The sequence below is a fragment of the Gossypium hirsutum genome, chromosome A10 (assembly GCF_007990345.1).
Source record: "Gossypium hirsutum isolate 1008001.06 chromosome A10, Gossypium_hirsutum_v2.1, whole genome shotgun sequence".
Taxonomy (NCBI): domain Eukaryota; kingdom Viridiplantae; phylum Streptophyta; class Magnoliopsida; order Malvales; family Malvaceae; genus Gossypium; species Gossypium hirsutum.
Genome location: NC_053433.1, coordinates 115784575 through 115809814, shown reverse-complemented (window position 1 = coordinate 115809814; position 25240 = coordinate 115784575). Strand labels below are relative to the sequence as shown.

At 29.7% G+C, this 25240-nt stretch overlaps 3 protein-coding genes across 4 annotated transcripts; 2 read left to right on the top strand and 1 right to left on the bottom strand.

Annotated features, from left to right (window-relative positions):
- Positions 1-11509: 11509 nt before the first annotated feature.
- On the top strand, positions 11510-14210 carry LOC107951568 (transcription factor MYB1). Of its 2 annotated transcripts, XM_016886665.2 has the most exons (3): positions 11510-11925; positions 12137-12184; positions 13076-14210. In XM_016886665.2, the coding sequence occupies exons 1-3, from the start codon at positions 11577-11579 to the stop codon at positions 13966-13968; spliced, it is 1290 nt and encodes a 429-aa protein (XP_016742154.2). In that variant the 5' UTR covers positions 11510-11576; the 3' UTR covers positions 13969-14210. The 2 variants fall into 2 exon arrangements, with proteins under 2 accessions (XP_016742154.2, XP_016742161.2); XM_016886672.2 differs by lacking the exon at positions 12137-12184 and having other exon boundaries at positions 11511-11925.
- A 4368-nt stretch (positions 14211-18578) lies between these two features.
- On the top strand, positions 18579-20998 carry LOC107951582 (uncharacterized). Its single transcript, XM_016886681.2, has 2 exons — positions 18579-19461; positions 20402-20998. The coding sequence occupies exons 1-2, from the start codon at positions 19109-19111 to the stop codon at positions 20646-20648; spliced, it is 600 nt and encodes a 199-aa protein (XP_016742170.1). The 5' UTR covers positions 18579-19108; the 3' UTR covers positions 20649-20998.
- Positions 20999-21993: 995 nt separating this feature from the next.
- Positions 21994-24179, bottom strand: LOC107951592 (uncharacterized). Its single transcript, XM_016886692.2, has 3 exons — positions 23595-24179; positions 23137-23505; positions 21994-22732 (listed from the first exon to the last, which is right to left on the bottom strand). The coding sequence occupies exons 1-3, from the start codon at positions 23895-23897 to the stop codon at positions 22091-22093; spliced, it is 1314 nt and encodes a 437-aa protein (XP_016742181.2). The 5' UTR covers positions 23898-24179; the 3' UTR covers positions 21994-22090.
- Between the last annotated feature and the right edge of the window lie 1061 nt (positions 24180-25240).

Genomic DNA, 25240 nt, shown 5'->3' with positions numbered 1-25240 from the left:
TTAATATATTTTTACTCATATTATATAGAAAGAACGTTAATACTAATTAGTTTAATCTAGCTCAAACTTGAGTAGCTCAATTAAGTATCGAGCGGAGCTCAAAATATTTTCATCGATATCCGATTCAACCTAAATCGAATATCTAACTTTAAATTTTTTGAAGAATTAAAAATCTAAATTCGAAGAAGCAGATGCTTTTTTCAAATTCTTTTGTTTGGATTTTTATGGTTGTTTTTAGAGTGGACTTTTTTCAGTTTCAATTGGCCTCACTCATGATGACATGATAACATCATTAAGTCACCCCTATGAATGTACCTTTATTGGATTTTAGTGAATAATTAATTTCCTTTTTGTTTTCTTTTTCTTTCTTTTTCAAACAAGAAACTTCACTAATTATTACATGAAATTAACTTTAGGTGTCTGAATTGGGGTTTGTCCAAATTAATAGCTGATGAATTTTAGGCATTGATTTTGAATTTAAGCCAATTAAGTAATGTAGGGAGTTTATTATTTGTGCCACTTGTTGACATTTATTCCTATAATTAATGAAATTTAATGCTAATGATATATATACATCCAAAATTAATTAGCTTTTTGGATCTTAGCTTGAGAAAGGGGAAATTTTTTTTTTAGGTTTCAATATTTTAAACTATTATAAAAAAATTAAATTTTAATTAATAAAAAATGAAAATATGCTCTAAGCCTTGTACTTTATTTTAAGGTATTTAGTCTCTTAATTTTTTAGATTTAAAAATACAAGTCTAATTGTTAACACGGTTAAAAATCTTTTGTCAAATTTAAGTTCATTTGGTCGTCATTTTTCTAGTTACACATCGACCGAGTGAATTATTTTATTTAAAAATTTCAAACCAATAAATTGAATTGACAAAAATTATCGGCGTTATCAATCAAATTAAAATTTTAAAATCTGAAAAAATAGAAAAATTGAATTTCTAAAGATAAAATTATAATGACTAAATTTTAATTTTTTATGAATTTCGAATGTTATGTTCGAAATTCAATATAATTATGTACTCAGAACATATAAAAATATGAATTTTAAAATTTTAAAATATTTTAAAAAATCAAATTCACTACTAAATACAGTATCCCACATACACTGATTTTAAATTTAAAAATCATATTTTCGAAATTTAAATTACCTAATGTTGTACCAAAATTTATGGAATTTTGAAATACTTTGTGGTTTTCATTCATTTGCAATTATCAGATGATGGTCCTACAACTTCTAACCTGTACAACTATTCTTTTATTTGATTTGATGTTTGAAGCTTTGGACCACAAATTGCTGGCATCATTATTCTTTCTGAGATGAAAAAATAAAATTTAAAAAATTTTAAAAAAAAATCATGGTATAAATAAATGGATAAATTAACATTTAGTCCTTAAATTTAGTAATTTCTTTCACATTGATCTCTTAATTTTTGGTCACATTTATCTCAAACTTGGTAGGTTATTTTTTCTAATTTAGTAATCGAACTTAAATTCCGTTAAGGTATGATGGCATGATCTTCTGAAATTCTATCATGTCATCACTTGAATTTTTTTAAAATTTTAAATTTCTTTATAATTTTTAATTTGTTTTGTATTCTTTTATATTTTATATAAATTAAATGATGATGTGGTACAATCTCAGAGTGAAATACTATCCTATATTAACAGAATATAAATTCATTAACTAAATTAGAAAGAGATAAATCTCAAAACTATACATGAACTATGGTTTAATGTGCAATTGTATGTATGAACTTTGATTTAGTGCAATTTTATACATGAAATTTTTGATTTGATTCAATTCTTGTAAATTATTAACACAATTATTGATATAACATTATTTTATGTTTATATATTTCATATATAAATAATTATTTTTATCTAATATAAAAATAAACTGATATATTTATTTCTTTAAATGTGTATAATTAAATTAAAATTAAAGTTTTCAATTATACACTTGAACCACAACTAGAGTTTCACGTGTATAATCGCACCAAATTAAAGTTCATATATACAACTACATATTAAATCAAAATTTATATATAATTTTGAGATTTATCTCGATTAGAAAAGATTGCTAAATTTCAAAACTATCGTTGACCAAAAACAATTTAATAACTAAATTAAAAAATGCTAAATTCAAAGAGCATATTAATTCAATCCATTAATTTTATCCAATTATTTTTCAATAAAACCTTACAACTGGTTATTTGAGTATAAGAGAATTAAAAACCCTAGAGTTGGTAAAAGTACTATGGAGATCCATGTATTGGGAGTTAGATCAAAGAGTAAATTGATCATTTGTTAAAAACTGGTGTGACAGACGGAATAACTAGAACAATTACACATGACGTACTATATAAACCTCATGTAAATGTACAAATTAGTTCTGAAATTTATAATAGAAAAAACTCATTTTCTCTTTAATTTAACATATATAAATTAATTTACCCATTTTTTAGTAAAAAAATAAAATATAACTTGAATCTTAATACAAAAGCCTCCATAATACTCTCACAAATTTATATATATGATAAAGGGAATTAAAAACGCAAATTTATGTATGATATTTGAAGGTACTCCATTGTTGTTTTCCTTAATGACACATGGACTTTGAATGTCACATGGGTTCTCTCAATTAGGAGAGGGTCTTCATACAAAAGGACAATTCAATTAGTGCTAAGGACACCCTATCCTACCCTAGCTAGCTTTACTTGTCAATGGCATCATTGTTTGTAGCCTATATTGTGTGTAAGTAATGGGGATTGAGTGCCTTTAACAACAACAAAAATTAGGGTTTTGGGACCCTCAAATATAAAGGATTAAGGGTTCTTTTTCTTTCTCTATTTTTTCTTCCATTCTTTTGTTCATTTCGTTTTTTCTAGAAAAATAATTTTGAAAATTTGAAGTTAGCCCTAGTTATGATCACCATCAATCATTTTTGGCCATGGGACTCTATTTTATTTTATTCTTAATGTTTATTAGCTTAAGGGTCGTTTGTTTCAAGGCCATCATCATATTATTTATATCGATATATAAATTTCTTTAATACCAATCCATTAATCTATCAATTTGTGAAAATTACTTTTGTTTACTTTTTTATGTATTTTGTTTATTTATAATGATAGTAAAACGATCACAAAGCAATAAGAAAAAAAGAACATATAAATTTTACGTGAAAACCCTTTTAGGACAAAAATTTTAAGTAGAGGAGAAGAAATTCAGAAAACGAATGATACAAGAGGAGTTTCGACTATATCTATTTAAGGTTTTAAAAATCATATTTTAATCAAAGTCAAATAGTAGAAGTATTGCTCTATATGGACTCAACTTGTGAGGTATGCTCCATACCGCAGGAGCTTCTTGGTCTCTCACCCCATTTTGCCACTGTATTTATTTCTTCAACAAGTGACGGGATTCGAGTCACACAATCTCTAACAAATTCAACTTTTCAATTAATTAGAGTCTAAATTTTGTAAAAGAGTATTTCAAAAATAAAATCTTGATTGAACTTATTAATGTATTTTAAGAACTCTAAAATAAAAAATTATATTCCACTCACTCCACAAATACGATGAGGAGAGTGCCATATGTTACTTTTTTAAATAATAATCTCATTATTGATTTTTCCCATATTTACTCTTTTTGATGTAATACTTAGAATTAACCATAGCTCCTCCCCAACCTTTAAATAGGAAGATAATGCACTTCAATGCACTCGAACTCACATCCTGTTGCACTAGCAACAATGCCAACTACAATCGAGCTAAGACACATACAACCTTTAAATAGGAAGATAATGCGCACTCAACTCACATCCTCCTGCGCTGGCAACAATGTTAATTCCAATCGAACTAAGACACATGAATTATATAAAAAAATACACATTATAAAAATTAATTTTAACTCCTAATGTATAAAATAATTACTTTTTAATTATTATATATATTAGTTGTAAAATATGAAATAGACGTCCAATAAAATCTAAATGCCGACAACCATTAATAATGCAAAAAGCATTGTTACTAAATTGTGAGAATCAAATTTTACTTCCAATTAAATGTTAGAAAATAGTCATTAAAATTTTTGTATTTAGAATCCAATTAATTAGGTTTAAAGGCAAAGCATTTATTGAAGCAAATTCATGTGTTGTTTTAATCTTTCTCTTTCTTTAAATTAAAATTCCTTATTAAAATTTAATTATAAAATATATATAAATATTAATATAAAAAACATTTAATATTTTATTTTTAACCCATGCAATCTAAACTTGAATAAGAAAAAAATTGGATAATGTAAATTTGGGTTTTTACAATTTTTAAATTATTTTGGTTTCGAATCATTTCAGGTTTGAATTAGTTGCGACTATAGATCAATTTCAAATTCAGGTTGTTTCAGGTTTTGCAACCAAGATTTTCGAGTTAAGTTAGAGTTCAGGTCATTTAGGGTTATTTTTTAATCATTTTAGATTTATGTGATTTTGAATTTTAATCATCTTGGATTCATGTAAGTTCCAATCAAATGATTTTTAGTTCGGAACGTTAACTTGCTGTTATAATATCAAGTCAAACTGAATTTGAATTCTGATTAATTGAATCTTATTTTTGATTGTTGATTAGATTTGACAGATCAAGTGAAATTACAAAACATCCACTCAATTCTCATTAGTGATTTTTTAAGGGGTTTCTTTTAGGACCTGTTGAAAACATTCTACAAAGTCATTGGTCTAAGAAAGAAAAAACAAGTTATCAAATGTTGTGTTTGTCACTTTAGTTAAAAAAAAAAAGGTGCAAATCCTAGTCATGTCAAAAAAATAAAAAAAATAAAAAAAGAAAGAAAGAAAGAAAAAAAGATTGCATGCCATGGATTTTCAACCCTTCATTTGCTATACGAATCTATGAAGATGAAGAAGGAACATTCATCCCGTTTGCTTTTTGAGGGGTTCTTATGTCTGTCTAAAAACAACCCATTGGCCCCCTATTTGTGTTTTTGAAAACAATAGAGATTGGAAACATGGTCCATAGCACTTTGGTTGGTTGGAAAAAAATGCTCCTAAAATGTCTCTTTTGCTCTCTATATCATCTAGCTATTTCCCTGAACAAATATTACTCGAATTTATGTGTGAGTATTGTGTCCAACATATGTATAATTAAATTTTTGATGTTTTATTTTTCGTATTTTGAAGATCATTTTAAAAATTTTGTCGCATAATCACAACAAAATCAAACTGAATTGGCTCGAAATAATTTCCATGATATATCAAACCATCAACTTCTTTTTATTTCCCTTTTGATGAAATTGATTTATCATCTTTAAAAACATGTAATGATAGAAAATTTCGGGAGGCCCTTATGAAACTTTAGTTAGCAGCCCCATATCATATATATATATATATGTATAGTGCCTAACTATCTTCATTTTAAAATATACATATTATGTTCTTGACAAAACAAATGTTCCAGATTGAAGATGTTACTACAAAAAACAGCAGTTTCATATTCACCAGATGTAATGATATGTGATGTTAAGATAAACATTGCATGTGCATGTATATGTATATTTGCACCAAATTATAAAATAATAGATTTATTTGATAATATTAGGTTGTTAACATAAATTTATTGTTTTCTTTAGGTGCTCCTCTCACGGAAAAAAAGTCTATTAGTAAATATGGATGAAGTCAAATTTTTTTTGGACATAATTAAATTATATATTTAATCTCTTCATAAAATAATTAAATTTATACCGTCATTTTCATCTTGACCTTCGTGTAAACCGTCATCAACCTTCATATATCAATAGATCCTTTAAAACATTGTTCATCCATCTTTTATAGTTTTTTCTTTTTTCTTACATTGTTTTTCGTGGCCTAAATTCTGGTTAGAAAACTGAAATCTGTAAAGCCAACAACACAGTTCCAATCTCCAATTATCATTATATAACTTTTGAGACAACAAAAGTAAATAAAAGAAAAAAACATTTCACAACCAATCTATAGTTTCATTTCATCAGTGTCATAAATCTGTCATGTCTGGCTTTGCGCGATCATTGCAGCTGATTTTGGAACCTTTTTTTTTTTTTTTCATTTTACTGCTTAGATCATCCTCTTATATGTCATTATAAAGATTTTTCATCAAAAAATTAATTTATTTACGAATTTTTATTATTCAATAGTTACATTGAGTCTAGATTATTATCCGAAATATTATCAGAATTTATCGGATTCCTAAATAATAAAAAACTCTTTTAGCATTGTTTTTTTTAATTTAAATTCTTAATTAAATCTAAATTATTCTATTAAATAATTGTAAAATGAATTAATTAATATAAAGCCAACAGGTCATTGACAGGTGTTAATCCATGCTTATAAAGGAGTCTCTTCCTTAGTCAAAAAGGAGGTTTTATTATTACAAACAATATTATCCACATGTAAGTTAGATAGGTATATTTAATTTTAGGATAAATACTAAATTAATAATAATCTTATGCTTTTTTTCATTTAATTTTAAAAAGTTATAAAATGGTCCTTAAATTATTCGAAAATATTTATTTAAGTCACTAGGTTATTAAAATCGTTGTTGTATTGCCTTCTTTGTATGCATCGCCTACACAAATCGAAAGCTTCCATTGCATTTCTCTTCTACTGGTCAGTTTTTTTTTTGGTGAAACTGTTTTGAATGTTATGAATTTATGAACCAAAATTCAAACAATTTTCTTCTCCGATCTTTGACATTGATTGTTAGGTCGACTTCAATCTAAGGTATATTCTTTTACTTGTTGATGGGTACTAATCCATCGTACTAATTGTTGAATAGTCACATGGAGCTTGCTAGTCGAGTTTTTTTTTTTAAACTTAACAATCCAATGACTTAAATAAAAACTTATGAATAGTTCAATAACTTAAATGAAAACTTTAGAATAGTTTAAGGACCATTTTGTAATTTTTTAAAGTTGAGTGACCAAAACATAAACTTACTAATAGTTTAGTGACTTAGAGTGTAGTTTATCTTTTAATTTAATTTAATTTAATTAGGTTATAAAAAGTTAATAATTCAAATGTAATCAATCTGAACTTGAATTGACCCAAATTGAATTATCAAAAACCAAAACAATCAGAATTTAAAAAATTATAAATCTGAAATGATCCAAATTAAAATTGTTCGAAAATTTTAGAACTTGATCCAAATTACTCCGCTCAACAAGTCTCAAAATTCTATTTTTCTAGGTGTTTCATGTCTAAAACATAAAAAATAAAATATAATTCTTAAGATATTAAAAGTATATAAAATAAAAGAAACTACATCATTAATCACTAAATTATGTGTAATTTCTCATTTTGTTCACTTAATTAAAAAAAATACAACTTGATACTTGAACTATTCAAAAGTTTTTATTTAAGTCACTAGGTTGTTGAGCTTTTTTTTTTAAAAGTTTTGCAAGCGAGCTCTAATAAATATTTCAATGATTGATTCGATGGATCAATATTCATTGATAAGTAGAAGAACATATATACCTTAGATCCAAGTCGATTTGACGGTCAATGTCGGAGATCGAAGAAAAAAATTGTTTGCATTTTGATTTTTAGATTTGTGACATCCAAAGTTGTTTCATAAAAAAAAAGAACTATAGAAAAGAAGAGGAAAGAGAGCTTGCGATTGGTTTAGGCAACGCGAACAAAGAAAGCCATATAGCATCGATTTTAATAGCCCAGTGACTTAAAATAAAAACTTTTGTATAATTTATTGGTCAAAATAAAAACTTACCCATAATTTAATGACTAATAGTATTTTCAAATTCATCCCATCAAAATTTAAAATTTACCTTATAAAATTTAAAAGTAAAAATGTATAACAAAACAAGGTTTGGAAATTAGATAGGTTAGCAAATATGTCCACTAGGCATCTTTACTTTTAATAATGAGACAACGAAAGACAATCTAACAACTGATTTACTCAAAACCTCTTAAACAAATACTATTCCACTCTCACTCTTTTCTTTTCTTTTTTGTCCTTTATTCAATATATATACACACATATATGTATATGAAAGAGACACCCACAAGTTCATGTCTGCAAATTTAAGCTTAGAGACAAAGATAAAGCTTATAAGTGAAAAAGAAAGGCCAATCTCCCACAAGTACTCGAGTATATATATATATACACATACATATAGGGAAGTTTTGAGTCAACTTCTATAGATGAATGTAGGGGCAAACCCCAGGATTGTGCGAAAGAAAAGCTTAGATTGAATGGTTAATTTTTTGAGAGGATCAAAATGTAATTTCATTATATGAACTAAGGGAGCTAAGGCTTTTGCTTGTCCCTTTGAATCAGGGGGCGAAGTTAAAAATTTTATTTGAGGGGGTTGAGATAAAATTATAATATTTTGAAATGACCAAGGTTGATGATTTTGGTGTTCAAACGCTTAAATTACATTATTAATTTTTTTGAAGGGATCAAAAATGTAAAATTTCTATTTATTTAAGAACTAAAAGACTTAGTTTATCTTTTATTTTCTTTCAAAAGATTTCAATTTTTTATACGAAGTTTTTCTAATTAGTTAATTTTTTTAGATAATTACGTTTATTTTATTTAAATTTAGATTTATTTTTTAATTTAATGTATTATTTATTTTATTATTTTTTCACATGTAATTATCTTATTGGGTTATCTAAGTAATAAATTACATCTCATTAAAAATATTCCACATATAAAATTCTACATCATTCCCGTTAGTTTTTTTAATGGTACTTTCATGAAATCTATTAGGAAAAGTAGATTGAAAAAAAAGAACAAAGGTTGATGGCAAAAAAAAGGCTAAAAAATACAATCAGGACCATTTTGACAAAACATGTAAACGTTAGTGGCCAAATTTGTCATTAAGCCTTAAAACTATAATCTCTTGGGTTTATTACCAAAACGAATGTACTGGATTTTCCCTATATTTTATACAAAAATATAAAAAAATATAAAATTACCCTCAAAATAATATTTGTTATTTTGTAAGAATAATGAATTTTTGTTAATTTTACAGATGAATTGATATTTATTTGATGGGTGACGCCAACTTAATCAAACTTTTAAATAACAGTATAGATAATAAATTTTAAGAAGGGCCTAGAAAACAAATTTTTCTTCATTTATATTTGAAGGACTAAAAAAACTTAAATTGAGCTATTAATATCTGAACCACTCCTTGATGAACGATATAATAATAAAAAGATTTCGATTTAAAAAAAAAAGTATCAAAATACTACACATTAACTATATCTTTTAAAATCAAATCAAATCAAACCGTTATGTATAATTATAAATGACAACCTATGATTCCCATATTTGTGAAATAGAAAGACAAAGATGAAATAAAAGTGAGATTAAACATAATGAAAAAGATCCCAAAGGTTGATTAAAGAGAATGTTTGTTTTAAATTGTAGTGGATTGATCATGCTTCTCATGATTATAAGTCAACTTAATTATATAAAAAGAAAATTAAGTGTGTTAATTTAAATGTGGGGATGCTAATCATTAAAAAGGGTCACATTTTAGAATCCCATTCTTATTATTGATTTGGTATAATATAAAGTTTTATGGACTTCTTTGGTTGTTGGACTCATCATTGCTCATCAACAACTTAAAACCTTGCTTTTTAGTAACATTTTATATCATCCTCCACTTGGAACATTGGTTCTTTTTATTTCTTTTGTTTTAATTTTTGGGTTTTTTTTTAATGTTTTAAAATTATTTAGGCAAGTCTTGTAGGGAAAGGGATAAAGAAGATGAAAAAAGGTAAAAAAAAAATTGTTAGAAAGGGGTCTATGTTGGAGGATACAAAATTGTTAATTCCTTATTTAGAGGATTATATATGTCTTAAAGAAATTAAGGATGTGTAGGTTCGAGACAAGAAAATCGAACATCAGTTTAATTATTTAGGAGAAAGTAATTGAAATCACCCGATAACTTTTGTTTTGTAAGTTAAAGTAATTAAACCAACTTAATTTAATGAATTCGCTTGATGATTCAATTGTTGTTAATGTAAGAAGATGTGTGTTTAAATGTGCTGAAACGTATTATCTTCCTATATATGGATTGGGAAGGGGCTATGAATAATTTTAGACATTTTATTAAAAAAAGTAGATATAATCAAAACTTATAATTATACATAATGGATGTACCATAGGATTAGGTTTCATTAATTAGGTTGGGTGGATGTAGGTATTTAGCTAATTTGGTTATGGGTTGGTTATGGTAATAGCGTTATTAAATTTATTGAATGGGTAGGATGGATCTAATTGAGTAAATAGAAAATTGATAATTATAATCTACTTAAACCAAACTAGATTTAATTGGTTAGATTTAATCGACCAACATCAATTCATCAAGTAAGTTAGTTAAAACCAACTTTTATGAATCCTGATTCTAAGTTTCGGAAGTTAGTTTGGCTTAGGGGGGAAGCCAAAAATTTTTTTAAGGGGGCCGGATGAAATTTTAATTTTTTATAGTTTATATCTTTATAATTTGTAAAGAATTAAATCGAAATTTTATAATTTTAGGGGGACCAAAGTGTAATTTTACCTTTACTAATTTAATTTTTTTAAAAAAATTTAAGAGCCTAAAAAATAATTTTACATTTTGGGGGGGGGGGGCCGGGGCCCATGCTAGCCCCCCTGGCTTCGCCCCTGGTGGCTTAGAGGTGTTCATGAGTTAGGTTAGGCTAAAGTTTAGCTCCAAAAAGCTTCAAACTTGAATTCGAGTACGACCCACCTAGGCCCACCAAACAAGCCCTTTTTTATTTAAAAAATAATAAAATTTTTATTTAAATTTAATTATAAAAATATTAATTTGAATATAAATAAAAAAACTATTTTATGTTTTTCATTATTTATAAATAGTAAAACGGACCAACCCAGAATAGGTCGGGTCAATTAGACTACCTAACTCATGAACACCTCTAGTTTGGCCCGATCCATGGATGTTTACTTGGAAGGATAACATGGTTTTTATATTTGTTTTGTTGTGTAGGCCCATTGGGTCATGTAATTTACTAGTAAATAAATTGAGCCTGTAGTAAATATAAAAGCCCAATAAGATCATTTATAGTATAGGCCCATGGGCGCATAACCCATATTTGAACACAAAAGCCCAAAAGGGTAAAATTGTAATTATAAAACCAAAGACTACATTATTCAACTTCGTAAGACGAAAAACTGAAGGCGGTTTCTCATGCGATCTGGCCCACCAAATAACCGAATCAAAGATACCCAAAACACCCCAAATATTAGTCAATTATTACAACGAAAACCTAATTACCAAACATTGATTGAAAGGGCTTAGAACGTAATTGACCAATAACAAACTAGGTCCCACTTAAACAGAAGTCAACCAAAGTCAAAAAAGACAATAAGAAAAAAAGAAACGTCACCGTTTTGAGAGGATATAACGGTCATTTTGTTAAAGAACACCGAGAAAAATGAATATTTTGCAGTTGGGCAGGTGGTTAACAATAAAGGAGCAAAAAAGGAAAAAAAAAATATAAACTGAAAAAAGAAAAGCCCCAAAATATGGAGGATGAAAAAGAAAGCAACCGTCAAGACTCGCCGGCGGCTGGTGGTAGTGGTTCTGGTAGCGGTGGTGATGAGTTGGAGCTTATTGTGGCTGAGTCGGAGCTTGGTGGCGGTGGTGGCAGTGGTGTGGGTGGTGGTGGCGGGAGTAGTAGTAATAATAATAATACAAGAGTGAAAGGGCCGTGGTCACCGGAGGAAGACGCGGTGTTGAGTCGGTTGGTGGCGAAGTTCGGGGCGAGGAATTGGAGTTTGATCGCCCGAGGAATTCCGGGTCGGTCTGGGAAATCGTGTCGGCTTCGTTGGTGTAACCAGCTTGACCCTTGCCTTAAGCGCAAGCCTTTCACTGGTAATTTTTTTCTTCTTTTATTTGAATGAGGATTTGGATTTTTTTAGTTTGGGTTTTGGTTGTTCTTAAATGGGTAGTTGTTGGTTCTTTGTTTTTTTTTTATTTTTGATTTAGATAGTGAAAAAAGATTGTGTTTTTATTTATGTTTTTCTTTTTCCTTTTTTTTTTTACATTTGGATTAATGTTTGATTGATTCTGTTTGGTTTTGTAGTTGGTTTTAAACAAATGCTGCAGCTGTTCCAAGTTTTGTTGGATTTTGGTACTTTATTTGTTACATTGTATTGTAAAGGCTGTATCTTTGTTTCTTAGTAGGAAATTTAAGTTCTAGAGTGTGATATCTATTAGTCCTTATTGAAAATTGTTGTCTTATCGGCTTGTTCCAGTTCACGAAGATGTATTCAGTACAATGCCTGTTATCGAGAACACCATTGGTATTCTTTTCTTATGCCATTGGAAGCGAGTTGAAGCTGAAATCATCGCTATCGCCATATGCCAGTTCATTTTACTTTTAACCCTTTTATGCTACATGTCGTATACTTAGAATAATGCATCTTTGCCTACTTGATCTTAGCTTCAAAGTTTAATAAGAAGATGATAGGATGTATGTAGGTCTTATGTTTGTATCTTGAAAGTCTTTTTTAAGCTCAACTGCCATTGCTTTTCCTTCTCGTGTGTAATGAAGGTGTCTTTGGGTGCCATCGGAAGTTAGTTGAAGCTGAAACGATCACTCCAACCCACAATCTCACAAAAGAATGTTTGGGGTTATCGAGGGTAATATGTACATTTTGGGAGATAAGTATCATATTGTTTGTTAATTATTCCCGGAGAGTGGAGATAAAGTCGGTGTGGTGTATGTAGAACAATGCATCTTTGCCTACTCGATCTTAGTGACAGATTTCTATTGCCTTATGCAATGTGTAAATCATCACTTAGAGCAACACTCCCTAATTTCAGCTTCCATTTCATTAACGGACTGGAGTCTTATCATACTAATGTTTGTGGTCATGCGTCCGAGTTTGCCTTTATGTTATGAAACTTAAGAGTTTTTTTTGGAGACGAGTCAGAGGTTTCATTCTTGCTGTCATTATGCCGCTGTTAGAAAAGATGCCGTAAAAGTGAATATTTTCTGATAGGAATTTCAACTATGCAGATGAAGAGGATCGAATCATAATTTCGGCTCATGCAATCCATGGCAACAAATGGGCTTCGATAGCAAAGCTCCTTCCAGGTAGAACTGATAATGCTATTAAGAACCATTGGAACTCTACGTTAAGACGTCGATGCATGGAGCTAGGTAGGTTTAAGCCTGGACCAGCTGATACGATGGAAGATGGAAGCTTTGAGAGAACAAAAGCTTCCTCGGAAGAAACACTTTCGGTCGGAGATATAAACCACTTCAAACATCTTGAAGGAAGAGATATGGTGATGGACGATAGACGGAACTTACAAGAAGACAAACCTCCGATACAAGAGGAACAGTTTGCCATTGAACCGAAAAACCATCCTGCCGTTTGTCGTCCAGTTGCACGTGTTAGTGCATTCAGCCGTTATAACACTCCAAGCAGTTCTAGAACTGAATCTGGAATGACAAGTAGAATCCCGGTGCAAGGGCCTCTGGCTCAATCATCCAGGCCAGACTGGGGAGTTGGAAAAATCCTAGAAGATCTTCGTTGTGAACCCGTCATTCCCTTGCGATGTGGTTTCGGTTGCTGTTCAACTCCTTGTGGGGGTCATTCCCGTACTTCCTTGTTAGGGCCTGAGTTCGTTGACTATGAGGAGCCCCCCATTTTTTCAAGTCACGAACTAATCTCCATAGCAACCGATTTGAACAATATCGCATGGATAAAAAGCGGTCTTGAGAACAGTTGCGTTAGGATCCCGAGCAATTCAACAAGCCAGAGAATGTCTCAAGTATCGGATAGACACACAAAGAGTGACCCTATGTGTTTCAGCGATGGACAGAGCAAGTTGACCGGAATGTCAACGGAAGTTCTACCTACACAAACGTGTACAATGCGATCTGAAGTCGAGGGTTTGAGCTAAAGATGATGAAGAATCAATATATATAAAGGAGTGACCATCTTGCTCTTAAAATTTTTTTTGACCTATGGTTTTTCGTATTGGAGGGTATAGATTGATATATTGCTGAGTTGTTTATATATATATATATATTACAGTATGCAAAACTCCATATTTGATCTCTTCTGATAAAGAGATCATGAATTTTGGTTTTAGGTGAAGATATGTAAAATATGTTTCTCAATAATTAACCTAATGTTTGCATTTTTCTTAGCTGTTTTTTTAGGTAAAATGCTTCTTAATTTTAGATTAAAGTCAGCTATTAATCTTTGTTGTTTGCTAAAATTGTGAATTTAGCCTCGATATTTTAATTTGATCATTTTTAGTCATTATATTTTTTAAAATTTAAATTTTTAGTCCTTTCCAAATAATAACCATTAAATTTATTCAATTAAGTTTTGATATTGACAAAGTTTGATGTGAGAAACATAGCTATCATATGTATAATGCTGTATTAGCTCTTTATTTTCGCATATTGCTAGTTAAAATTATGGAGACTTAAAATTTACAACTATACGTATAGTACAAAATTAGTAATTAAATTTAACTAAACAGATTTAGCTACTATCGTTCGGGTTGGGATTAACATTTCAAAACTCGAAAAGCATAGAGACTAAAATTGAATAGCTCGAAAAATATAAGAACTAAATTTGATTAAATTATATGGATTAAATGTACAAGTTTTACAAGGTACAGAGACTAATAGCAAAATTTAACCTTTTTTTTTTGTACATTTCAATGTACAAGATATCTTTTAATAGTAATCATATTGGTAAAACAACCATGAAAGTTTGTATTAAGAGTTATATTGTATTTTGTCGTCTTTACTAAAAATGAGTAAATCAATTTTTATATATTAGATCAAAGAGGAAATTAACATTTTCTATTAAAAGTTCGATTCATTTATATTTTTAAAAACTAGCATGACCAATAAAATAATTAAACAATAACACGTAGCATACTACCTCATACTAAAGATAGATAAAATTTTTAACAAATAGATTAATTTACATTTAAATCTAAAATGCAAAAATTAATCAATTAATTTTTAATGAAGAGAACAAAATATAATTAAATACTTAAAATCGTTATAGGTAAAGATAATTCATGTAAATTATATATTTATAAAGTATTGTGTTTTTAATCTACACTTTTTTGTTAACCCTAATGTTGTAACCAAAAATGTAAAAGAACTGACCAATCATATCATGAGACAGTAGTTATAGGGTCAGTGAAGACAAAGTTCTTGGAGCTGCTCATTATCTTCTGGAAAAATGAAATACCTTCTGGATAAGGTTATAGCATCTAAAAATAGGTATTTTTTTTAAAAATTTGGTCCATCAAAATTCTTTTATATTAATCTTGAAATTTATTTTTTTTTCTATTTTAATTCATGCATGTTTATATAAAATAATAAATTTTTAAGTAACAACCTTAGAAAAAAAGTTAATGTGAAAAAGAAAATTCAAGGATTAAATTGAAAAATAAATTCAAAGAGAGAAAGTTGTTTTTATTTCAAGATAAAATGCTTTGATTTTATCATAAATACTAATCTTTAAAAACTTAATTGAGTTGGTGTCACTCTTTAATCGGGCCACCAACTCAGTTAAAAAATCGATAAAAATATACATATGGTAGAATTTAAATCTACACTAATTACATTAGGAAAACTTTTAATTTATCACTAGGCTAAAACTTTGTTTTGATATTTTTATTTTATTATGAATACTTTATTATCTCAACATTGACTCAAGATTGATGGCAACACTATGATAAACAATTTATTCTATCCTTTTCATTTTAATAACGTACATATTTTATGCATTATTATTAATTAATTTCAAACTATACGTTTTATTATTTATTATATATTATTTTTAAATAGATATTTGTATTCTAAATTTATGGTTTTCATGTTCATACATGTGTAGTGGTAAAAACAATAGGCTAGCAGAAGCCCCAATCCTCTAAAATGATTTTTTTATTATTATTTAAAAATTTTTATAATTTATAAAATTTTAAATTAGTAATAATAAAATTATACATTGACGTTTAAAAATGATAAAAATTTGATTTAATATTTTAAAAATTATAAAAATATAAGTTATTAAAATTGTGAAATTACATTTTTACTATCATAAAAAGAATACAATTTAATTCCGATAAAAAAACTTTTTTATTACACTTAGGGTTAGTTTGAATGGGCAGTGGGGTGCGGTGCGTTTAGCTTACTTTTTGTTTCACGATATAGTGTAACTACAATATCTAATCTTACTATCACCACTATTTTTACGCTAACCGCGAAGAAACGCACAGCATATAACATAAAAAGTTTAGGTGAAAGATATTGGTCCTAAATTAGGGTAGGTTATTGGTTTTATAAAAAAGGTTAAAAATTTTGTTTATTAAATGAAGAATTAATTAATGCTCGACTAATTAAATTAATAATGTTTCTGTATATAATTATCTATGGTAGCCGATTAAGTCTTAATTCGATTAGCATGAGCATTATTGTTAACGTAGGAGAATGTGGGTTCAAGTATATAAAAATATATTATCTTTTTATTTATAAATTAAAAAAAAACTATACCAAATTTTAAATATTACGTTAAAAAATAAATGCGATCAAAATTTATAATAAAATTATTTAAGAAATTATCGGTGATAGCACTAAAGGAGACAAAGCAAGAGTCTTGACAAACTTTTTATATAATTTCTCTAAAGATTGTAAGATTATAAAAAAAGTCCATTGTTTTTAAATTCTGGAAAAGTGAGAAGAAGAAAAGCAAATTGATTAGGTGTGAAGGGTGAATAGTGATGGATAGGGGTGTGATTCACTTTTTATGTTCTCAAAAATTACAATAATGTAGGGTGGTGGCAGGCCGTGTCTGCCGCTGTTTTTGTCTTTGACCCAGTCGTGAAAACACCCATCAAAATCCATCCTTTGAATACTGACATTATTTTGTCACTCTCAATTTAAAGTTGATAGATTTTTTTGGTTCATCAAACAAAGTAATACATGCATACAACCAATCTATTTTATGTGCTGTAATCTCTTCTTAAATTGTGATCATAATAGAAGGGTTAAATCAACAGTTAGGTGAAGTGTGACTGTTACACATTTTATTTGTTTATTTTATGGTTGAAAGTTCGATTTTTAATTACGAGAATGAAGTATATTTTATAGTTAATTATTTAGGTTTTTGGAAAGTATATGTAACGAATGTATTAATTATTATTGTTGATGATGAATAAATTGGTTACAACAAAAAAAAGAGTTAAATCATTTTTGGGTGATTAAATTTAGTAATTATTCTCATATTTTTGTCTAAGTTGATCATTGAAACTGACAATTATTCTCATACAGAGTATAAATTTCTTTTGATTTAAGTTAATCATCAACATTTTTTTGAAAATCCTAAAGTTCAGATCTCAGTGTGAAACTTAGGAAAAAAATCCGCCATTGCTGGCCATAGGTTCCATTTTGGATATTTTCGGTTGCTTCTAACAATGCCTTGCTATGGTATAAACAAAATTTTCAAAATCAGATCAATAATCAAAAACTAATAAAATATTATTTCGGTTGAATATATTATTAAAAATTCATAAAAATAAAAATATTTAAAAAATAATTAATTTTAAATTTAATTTAATAATTTTTTAAAATCGATATCTTAATTAATTTTTAATCCAATTGATGGATCCAAACGCATTGATTCGAGGCGAGCATGCTTAAAAGTACTTGAGAAGATATTATTAAATTGTGGTACACTTTTTAATTATTATTATTTGTTTGTATTGATGAGGTGCCATTTCTTAGTTAAATTTTTATCTTTGCACTCAATTATTATTTTTCTATAAAATCAATAAATTTCTTTTTCAAAGTCGAGAATACCCTATGTAATTATAAAATTTTATTAAAAAAAAGGGGTAGTTTCGGAATTTCTGCTTAGGATTTTTGGGATGTGTGGCATCAAAATCAAATGATGTGTAATTAAAACAATAGCCCTAAGAGAAAAAGGCAACCAAGCAAAGACAAAACACACTTACATATATAGAAAACATGATTGCTTCATTTGGGTCACTTCAATGAACTACTTTCATCATATTAGTTTTTTATAGTAAAAATATTTAAAAAAACAAATAATCCAATTTTTTACGTATTAAATTAAAAAATAAATAATTTTTTTATTAAAATTTTTATCTATATTTATTATTAAAAATTAATTATGTACGTTAAAATGAAGTACTTTAATTGTTTGATTATTTTATCAACTAATTTAGTTTTACTTAAAAATAGATGAAATTTTTAATATAATAGATCAATTTACTCTTCGAATAAAATATAATTTAACTTATAATATAAAACCCTTTATAATACTTTTATCGTATGTTGATTGATTTAAGTTTGAATGATGTGAATTAAAAAATTACTTGAAGTAAATTTTAATATAGTTGAGAGGGGTTGATTCTTTTAGAGAAAAAATTCGAAATGTCATCTGTTAGACAAGTGATCGAACCTCTAACAATAATTAATATCAAGCTCGAGTGTTTGTGCTTAATTTTATCATCGAATTTTATTTATTGATTTCGATAAAAACTTCAAAAGATTCATGGAGTGGAAGTACCTCACCACCACCACATTTGTGAATAAAATGAGTATTAAGGCGCTCTCATTTCGTGAATCTCGCAATGCTATCGTCGGAATTAAAAGATAAAATTTGAAAATAAATTTAACTATAGACACCCTAAACTTAATACCAACCATTGTTGAATTTACCCGATTATCCAACAAATATTACTTTAAAATTTTCTGCCAAGTTGGTTTATAGAATATTTTTCCTTCAAATCTATGTATATTTCTACATGAGATCTTTTCTTCTTGTTCATGGTTCTCTCTCTTTGTTTCACAGAGAGAGAAAAGAGGGACAACACCAACCATTCTTAAAACAGTGTTTACCAGCCAAAAGAAAAAGCCTCTGTAAAACAAACAGAGCTACTAATGCATAGTTAAACTCAACTAGCTTTACTGTCGGAAAATTTGATGAATTTTTTGTTTGTAAGAACAATTACATGAAGATTCAAAAACTGGGTCTTAACCAAAATGGAACAATCTTTACCAAAACAACCCCAAGGAGTCATCATCGCCATTGATGTTGTTGATGAAGGAACAGAGCAACAAGAAGGAAACCTGACAGGTAACGAGGAACAAGAAGACAGCAGCCGTCACTGTTCTTCTTCTTCTCTGGAACTGGATCTTGAGTCTGGGGTATTGTCTGAAACCAAGTCACATTTAGCAAAAGAACTGGAAAGAGATTGCAGGATTTGTCATCTCACTTTGGACCCGATCAACCATGAATCTGGTGTTCCTATTAAGTTAGGTTGTTCTTGTAAGGATGATTTGGCTGCTGCTCATAAACATTGTGCTGAAGCTTGGTTCAAAATCAAAGGAAACAGGTAAGTAATTCATCAGACATTGTCACCGTCTTTTGTCTTTACTGTCATGATTTATGTATATCTTGCTTGAATCTTCAGTGATTTTTGGGACTGAAATGGAAATGCAAGGGCTTTATGTAACTAAATTGAAAAAGTGGTCAAAACAATGGTGGATCCATGATGTTTATTTTAAGGTTATTTTGGTTCTGTTTTTATTTTTGCCCTTTTTGACCTTTTTTTATGTTTTTATTTTTGGTTTTGTTCTGTAAGAAAAAAAGTTGAGGAATCTTTTGTTGTTAATGGCCCGGAAATACAATGGGGGAGAATATATAATCAGAGAATATTTTTTCTCTGTTTTCTTAGATTATTAAGTAAGGACTTTAGTTTTGAACATCGAATTTGGTTTTTTTTAAGAATTATTTATCATATGGTATTATTGTTTGATTATTTTGTTAGTTATGATAGTTTTTAACATTATGATTGAATAAAATTTTTAACAGAAAAGATGAATTTGCTATTTAATCTATAATATATAGAGATTAATTTATCTATTTTTTAAATAGACCGGAAAAATTGCAAGTACAGCTGCCTCTATTATACTTTTTCCGAAAGTGGGTTTATCTTCAAAGGTGCAAATAATCAACATATTCATTCTATATTACTTCGATCCTTCATTTTTTCCTTGAAATATCCGTGTTTAACACTTGTGTATAATGTATAACTAGACTTTAACTACGTGGTCTCGATGCTGTTTATTGCCTTAGCATCTTTGTGTTTCATTTTTCTTGAAGTAGTCGTGTTTGATACATTCTAAACATATTCCGACATGGTATAAGTGTATGATCTTTCAATGTATGGAAAAAGTTAAGCGGAAGCTTGTGTAATTGACATTTACTCTCAAATCCGAGTAACATAGATGAACAATCTGTATCTTATATGTTTCAATGTCTCATTATCTCAGAACTTGTGAGATTTGCGGATCAACAGCTTGGAATGTTGTTGCTGCTGCAAACGAAACCGACACGATGGAGCCATGGAACGAACCGAATGATTCTGCAACAACAGCAGCAACAACGGCTCCCGTTTCCATTCATGGTGTGGAAACCCGAAACTTTTGGCAAGGTCATCGGTTTCTAAATTTCCTGTTAGCCTGTATGGTTTTCGCCTTTGTTATCTCTTGGCTCTTTCACTTCAATGTACCATCTTGAAATGCTTTGTATCCAAGCTTGCGGCACCTGTTTACGGTACGATGATCAAGATGGTGCCTTGACATGCCTCAAGGTTTTACAATCGAGCTCCATTTTCGGGTACTCACGATAGTTAAAACCGTAAGCATGATGTTTATATTAGTATCGTCGAGATTGAATGAAAGTGTGTAAGTTATGGTTTTTGCTGGGTTTAAATTCACACAAGCAAGGTTATCAAACGCTTTGTAGTTTATGTTTTGCATATTGAAGCTTGTTTACAACAAATGCTTTTTTTTTTGAATGTGGTAAAAGCAATTATGATGTTTGTGAGTTGTATTTGTGAAGGAAATGTAAATAATTTTTGTATTGAATTTGGTGTAAATATTTTATGGTGTACTTGGCGGAAAGCCGCTTCGTTGTTGTCGGTTTTCTGCCACCGTCTTTCCCTCCCTCCTCCCCTTTTAATTTTCCTTTTTTCTTCGTCATCTCTAGAGTAATTCTCTTTTGGTTTTGGTTTGGGTGGTCTGGTGACCCTAAAGGGCGATGCAAGTGGTGACAAAGGGCGGTGCAAGTGGTGACAACAAAGTTTTTAGAATTAAACAGGTGGTTGAATCGATTAAGTTATTGATTTTTGGTTTAATTGATTTTTTAACTTGGTTCAATCAGTTAATACTAATTTGTAGGTCAACCGATTCAACTTCTCTTTGGATTGATACCCTGATTGATTTAATTTGGTTTTGAAAACAATGGGTTATGGCACTGAGGTCACTTTGGGGATGCTGTGTTGCCTCCTTGTCAAGGGGATGGATTGAGTTCCTTGGGGCTCATTTCCCACCTGATGTAGAACTTTTTGAGGAGGGACCAACGTTGACAATGACACTGTCAAGTCCTCAGACAATGGATGGGTGGTTGCTTGAGCCGCTAGGGATGGTGATGGGCGGCAACACTGATCCTTGGTTGCCTTTTCCTTTTGTTGTGTTTTACTTATTTTTAAGGCTTTGCTTTCTCTATTTTGAAAGGCTCTCTTCAACCCAACCGTTGCTGCGCCAATTAAGAGTCTCTCCCGTAGACTTACCGCTCACCAAGATGCCATTGGCACCTTTTTAGATTTTCACTCCACTGTACCATTATGATCCAACCCAAAAAATATGACCTTTTAACCTAAATGACTTAAACTCATTATTCGAAACCAAAGACTTGATTTAAATTGATTCAAGTCAAAATTAATTTGACCCACCTAATCAATAAATCGACAAATAACTTGATCCGACATCCATCCAAAGTATAATTTATATCTATATATTGTTTTCATAAAATGGGGAAAAATTTTACAAAATATATTGTAGAAAAAAACTAAGGTCTCAAATACACAAAACTTGGCATTTTTCATATGCTGAGGGCTACAAATTGGATACATATTATAGTATCAATATTTACAAATTAATATTACAAGGAATTCAAATTTAAAACAGTTCATCATCATCATCATCATCTGAGGATGATATATCGTCACATTCATCAACATCAATGGCAACAATTTTGGATCCATGAACCCTACTAGAGCGATCGTTTCTGAGCTTAAACGGCAACCGTACGTCACTTGGGACGATCCCGAAACCTTCCTCTTCTGTCTTCAAATCCCCGGGGGGCAAAAAGCAATCCGTCGACAACCCTTTGATGTTAAAATCGACTTCTTCAATTGTCCAAACCTCTTCCATCCTAGTCCTCGAATGACTCTCGGAGTTCTCCCCGAACCGGAACAACGAGACATGAGTGTGGCCAGCATGCGCGATGTTGATAGCATCTACGGTTCGGTAGTCTTGGATAGAGGACTCCATTGTTGTTTCCCAAAAGACACCATCGTTCCCCGGGGATTTGATACGTAAGAGATGGGAGTCTTCGAGTTGGATCAAGAGACCGGTTCTTTGGCTAAAGCAACCCCAAACCGTGTGACGAATGATCTCTACGTTGCTGCTGCTTCGAGCTCGTAAAGCCGAAGGTTCGGCCTCCAGTTTTAGGACGAAACAGTCTTCGTCATCGATCGTTTTCTCACCAACACAAACCGAATTCGTGAACAGATTTGCCGTCGATCGCGGATCAAGACCCTACCAAGTGGCATGAGATGATATTTAGTAAACAAAATTAAACTGAAAGACGACAAAATCATAAATTATGTATCTCATACGAGTATCAGACATGAGTAAGTCCGAACTTACCATGCCATAGACCAGATTGAAGTGGGTCATATTGCAAGTAATAGGTCAAAAGTTTATTAATAATTGTTCACATGAAACACTGACCCAAATTCTCAAAAGCAAAATAGATTATTTTTGCCTTTGAATTTTATAAAATTATAAATTAACCATGTAAAATCATAAAATTTTAATTTAATCTTTAAAGATTAAACATGGAAATCAGTGAAAAGTGCAAAACTAAAATGACCCAAATCAATTAACAACCCGAATATGTCGGATCGAATGATGAAGAAAGGTTTGATCCGATTCAATACCTGTAAGAACCGCCGGAGGGGTCTAGGTGGACCTCTAGAAGCATGAGAATGGTGCCAAGGTGTTTGTCTCCAAGCCACTTTCCCATCGCTACCGGCACTGATTTTACAGCCGGAAACCACCAGTTCAAGGCACCAAAGCTCCGGCCTTTTTTGCCACAAAACGAAACCACCGACCTCACCACCGCCGCCGTGCCGCAAATTCCTCACCTTAACAACCTTACTATTCACACTGCCTTCACCGGCACTAAACTCCGAAGCAGCCATTTTCACTTTCCCCATAGCATACATACTATCAATACACCCCAATGCCTTTTCACCACCAACCGCAGCAATGTATTGTTTCACTATATATTTCGCCATTGAAGCTTCCTACAAAATGAAACAAAACCCAAAGTTCATAAACATAAAAAAAGACAAGATTTTGATTTGGTAATGTTAAAGTTTATAAATCTTCTTACAATGGGATGATCTTTTATGTTCTTGGTAATGAAATGATCATTATGATTGATAGGGAGAGGGATCAATGGAGCACCAATAACACCAAGCAAGAGTTGAATCTCTGTGTTCCTACCACCAAAAACAGTCACCATTGAAGGTCTTTGTTGTTCGGTGTTTGGTTTTAAAGTCATCCATGATTTCATGTTTTGCCATGATCGGTGATTGCTTGTCTTGTTTGAAACAAACATTTCTTCAGGGATTGGTACTTCCAAGACTGTTTCCAACCCATCTGGGAGATCATAATTTGGACAAAGTTTCCTCATTTGATGAAAGAAAAAAATGGGGGCTTTTGTGTGTGTTTTGGCACTGAAAAATAGGAGAGTATGAAAGTAGTAAAGAAGAGAGGATTGGGATGAGAGGGAGATAAAAAGAGGAAGAAGATAGCTGGTGAACAATGTACATCAACAACCGACCACTTTGGTCCCTTTGTAACGTGGTTTGCTTTGTCCCTGTCGTGTTTGCACGCTTTTATCTCTCTGTCTTTGTTTCAAGCATATATATATATATACACACAGAAATATTTCTCAAATCTTTGGTTAATCAACAAATATACATGTATGTGTTTATATATATATAGTATTGTTAGCTTTTGTATTCTAACTTAACACCCATGTTATATTAAGTAACTAATTTTAAACCAGTCAATGGATCTGATTTTTAATTTAATTGTAAAATTTAATCATATCAGTCTTGAATTTCTTCTAATCTAAAATGATTTAAATAATTAATCCGGAATTAATTCAATCCAAAATGACTAAAATTTAAAATTATTTTAATTTTATAACTTTACAAAATTTTAAAACTTAAATTAATTCAATCTAAATTAATTTGACCCAAAATCTAATATAATCTACCTAATTCACAAGTTTATATTACTTTATTTTTATCTATTTATTAAGTTTTTTGATGTGCTAGTCTTTTTTAATCCGATTACTAGGATTTTTGATGTCTTGAAAAGGTTGATAAAGGTTCAAAATTCGATATTTAACATATGCTAATCACTTTTTATTTGATTATTAGGGTTTATTTTTATGTTTCGAGAAGGTCGATAAAAGTTTAAAATCTGATATTCAACATATATTACTCACCTTTTTATTTGATCATTAGGACTTCTGATGTCTCAAGAAAATTGATAAATATTCGGAATTTAATATACTTAAAAGTTAAATAAAACTAAACCTATTTTTACTCAATTTGTATATTTTAATATTTTTTTTATCTACATTAATTATGTACTTCTTTCAATGTTTTCTTAAGACCGTTGTACTTAATCCATAAGAAAAAAGAAACCCTTTTTCAAGCTTTTTGACTTATAAAAACAGATAGAAAATGAAGCTGACATTCACATTGGATTACATTAAATTTTTTTTTTTTGGGGTGGGGGTGGTTTGATCCTTTAATTTATTAACATTTTTAAATTTCTGAGTTTATGTGAACTAAAAAACAAGAAAGTCAATGGGAAAATACGACAATTACAAGTAACCCAATATAGAAAAATCCTGCAAATTAATTTAAAATTTAATTCAATTGTGTTATTTTCTCTTAAAGGAACTTCCTTTTCAAAAAGGTTGAAACTTGAAAATGAAAGCCTGGCAGAATAAGATGT

Bases quoted from the DNA above. Each gene is read 5' to 3' on its own strand.
- LOC107951568 (XM_016886665.2), top strand. From the start codon at position 11,577: ATGGAGGATGAAAAAGAAAGCAACCGTCAAGACTCGCCGGCGGCTGGT. The intron at 11,926-12,136 runs GTAATTTTTTTC...TTGGTTTTGTAG, and splicing joins TAAGCGCAAGCCTTTCACTG to TTGGTTTTAAACAAATGCTG. The intron at 12,185-13,075 runs GTACTTTATTTG...TCAACTATGCAG, and splicing joins CCAAGTTTTGTTGGATTTTG to ATGAAGAGGATCGAATCATA.
- LOC107951582 (XM_016886681.2), top strand. From the start codon at position 19,109: ATGGAACAATCTTTACCAAAACAACCCCAAGGAGTCATCATCGCCATT. The intron at 19,462-20,401 runs GTAAGTAATTCA...TCATTATCTCAG, and splicing joins TTCAAAATCAAAGGAAACAG to AACTTGTGAGATTTGCGGAT.
- LOC107951592 (XM_016886692.2), bottom strand. From the start codon at position 23,897: ATGAGGAAACTTTGTCCAAATTATGATCTCCCAGATGGGTTGGAAACA. The intron at 23,506-23,594 runs GTAAGAAGATTT...TTCATTTTGTAG, and splicing joins ACATAAAAGATCATCCCATT to GAAGCTTCAATGGCGAAATA. The intron at 22,733-23,136 runs GTATTGAATCGG...GCCACTTGGTAG, and splicing joins CCCTCCGGCGGTTCTTACAG to GGTCTTGATCCGCGATCGAC.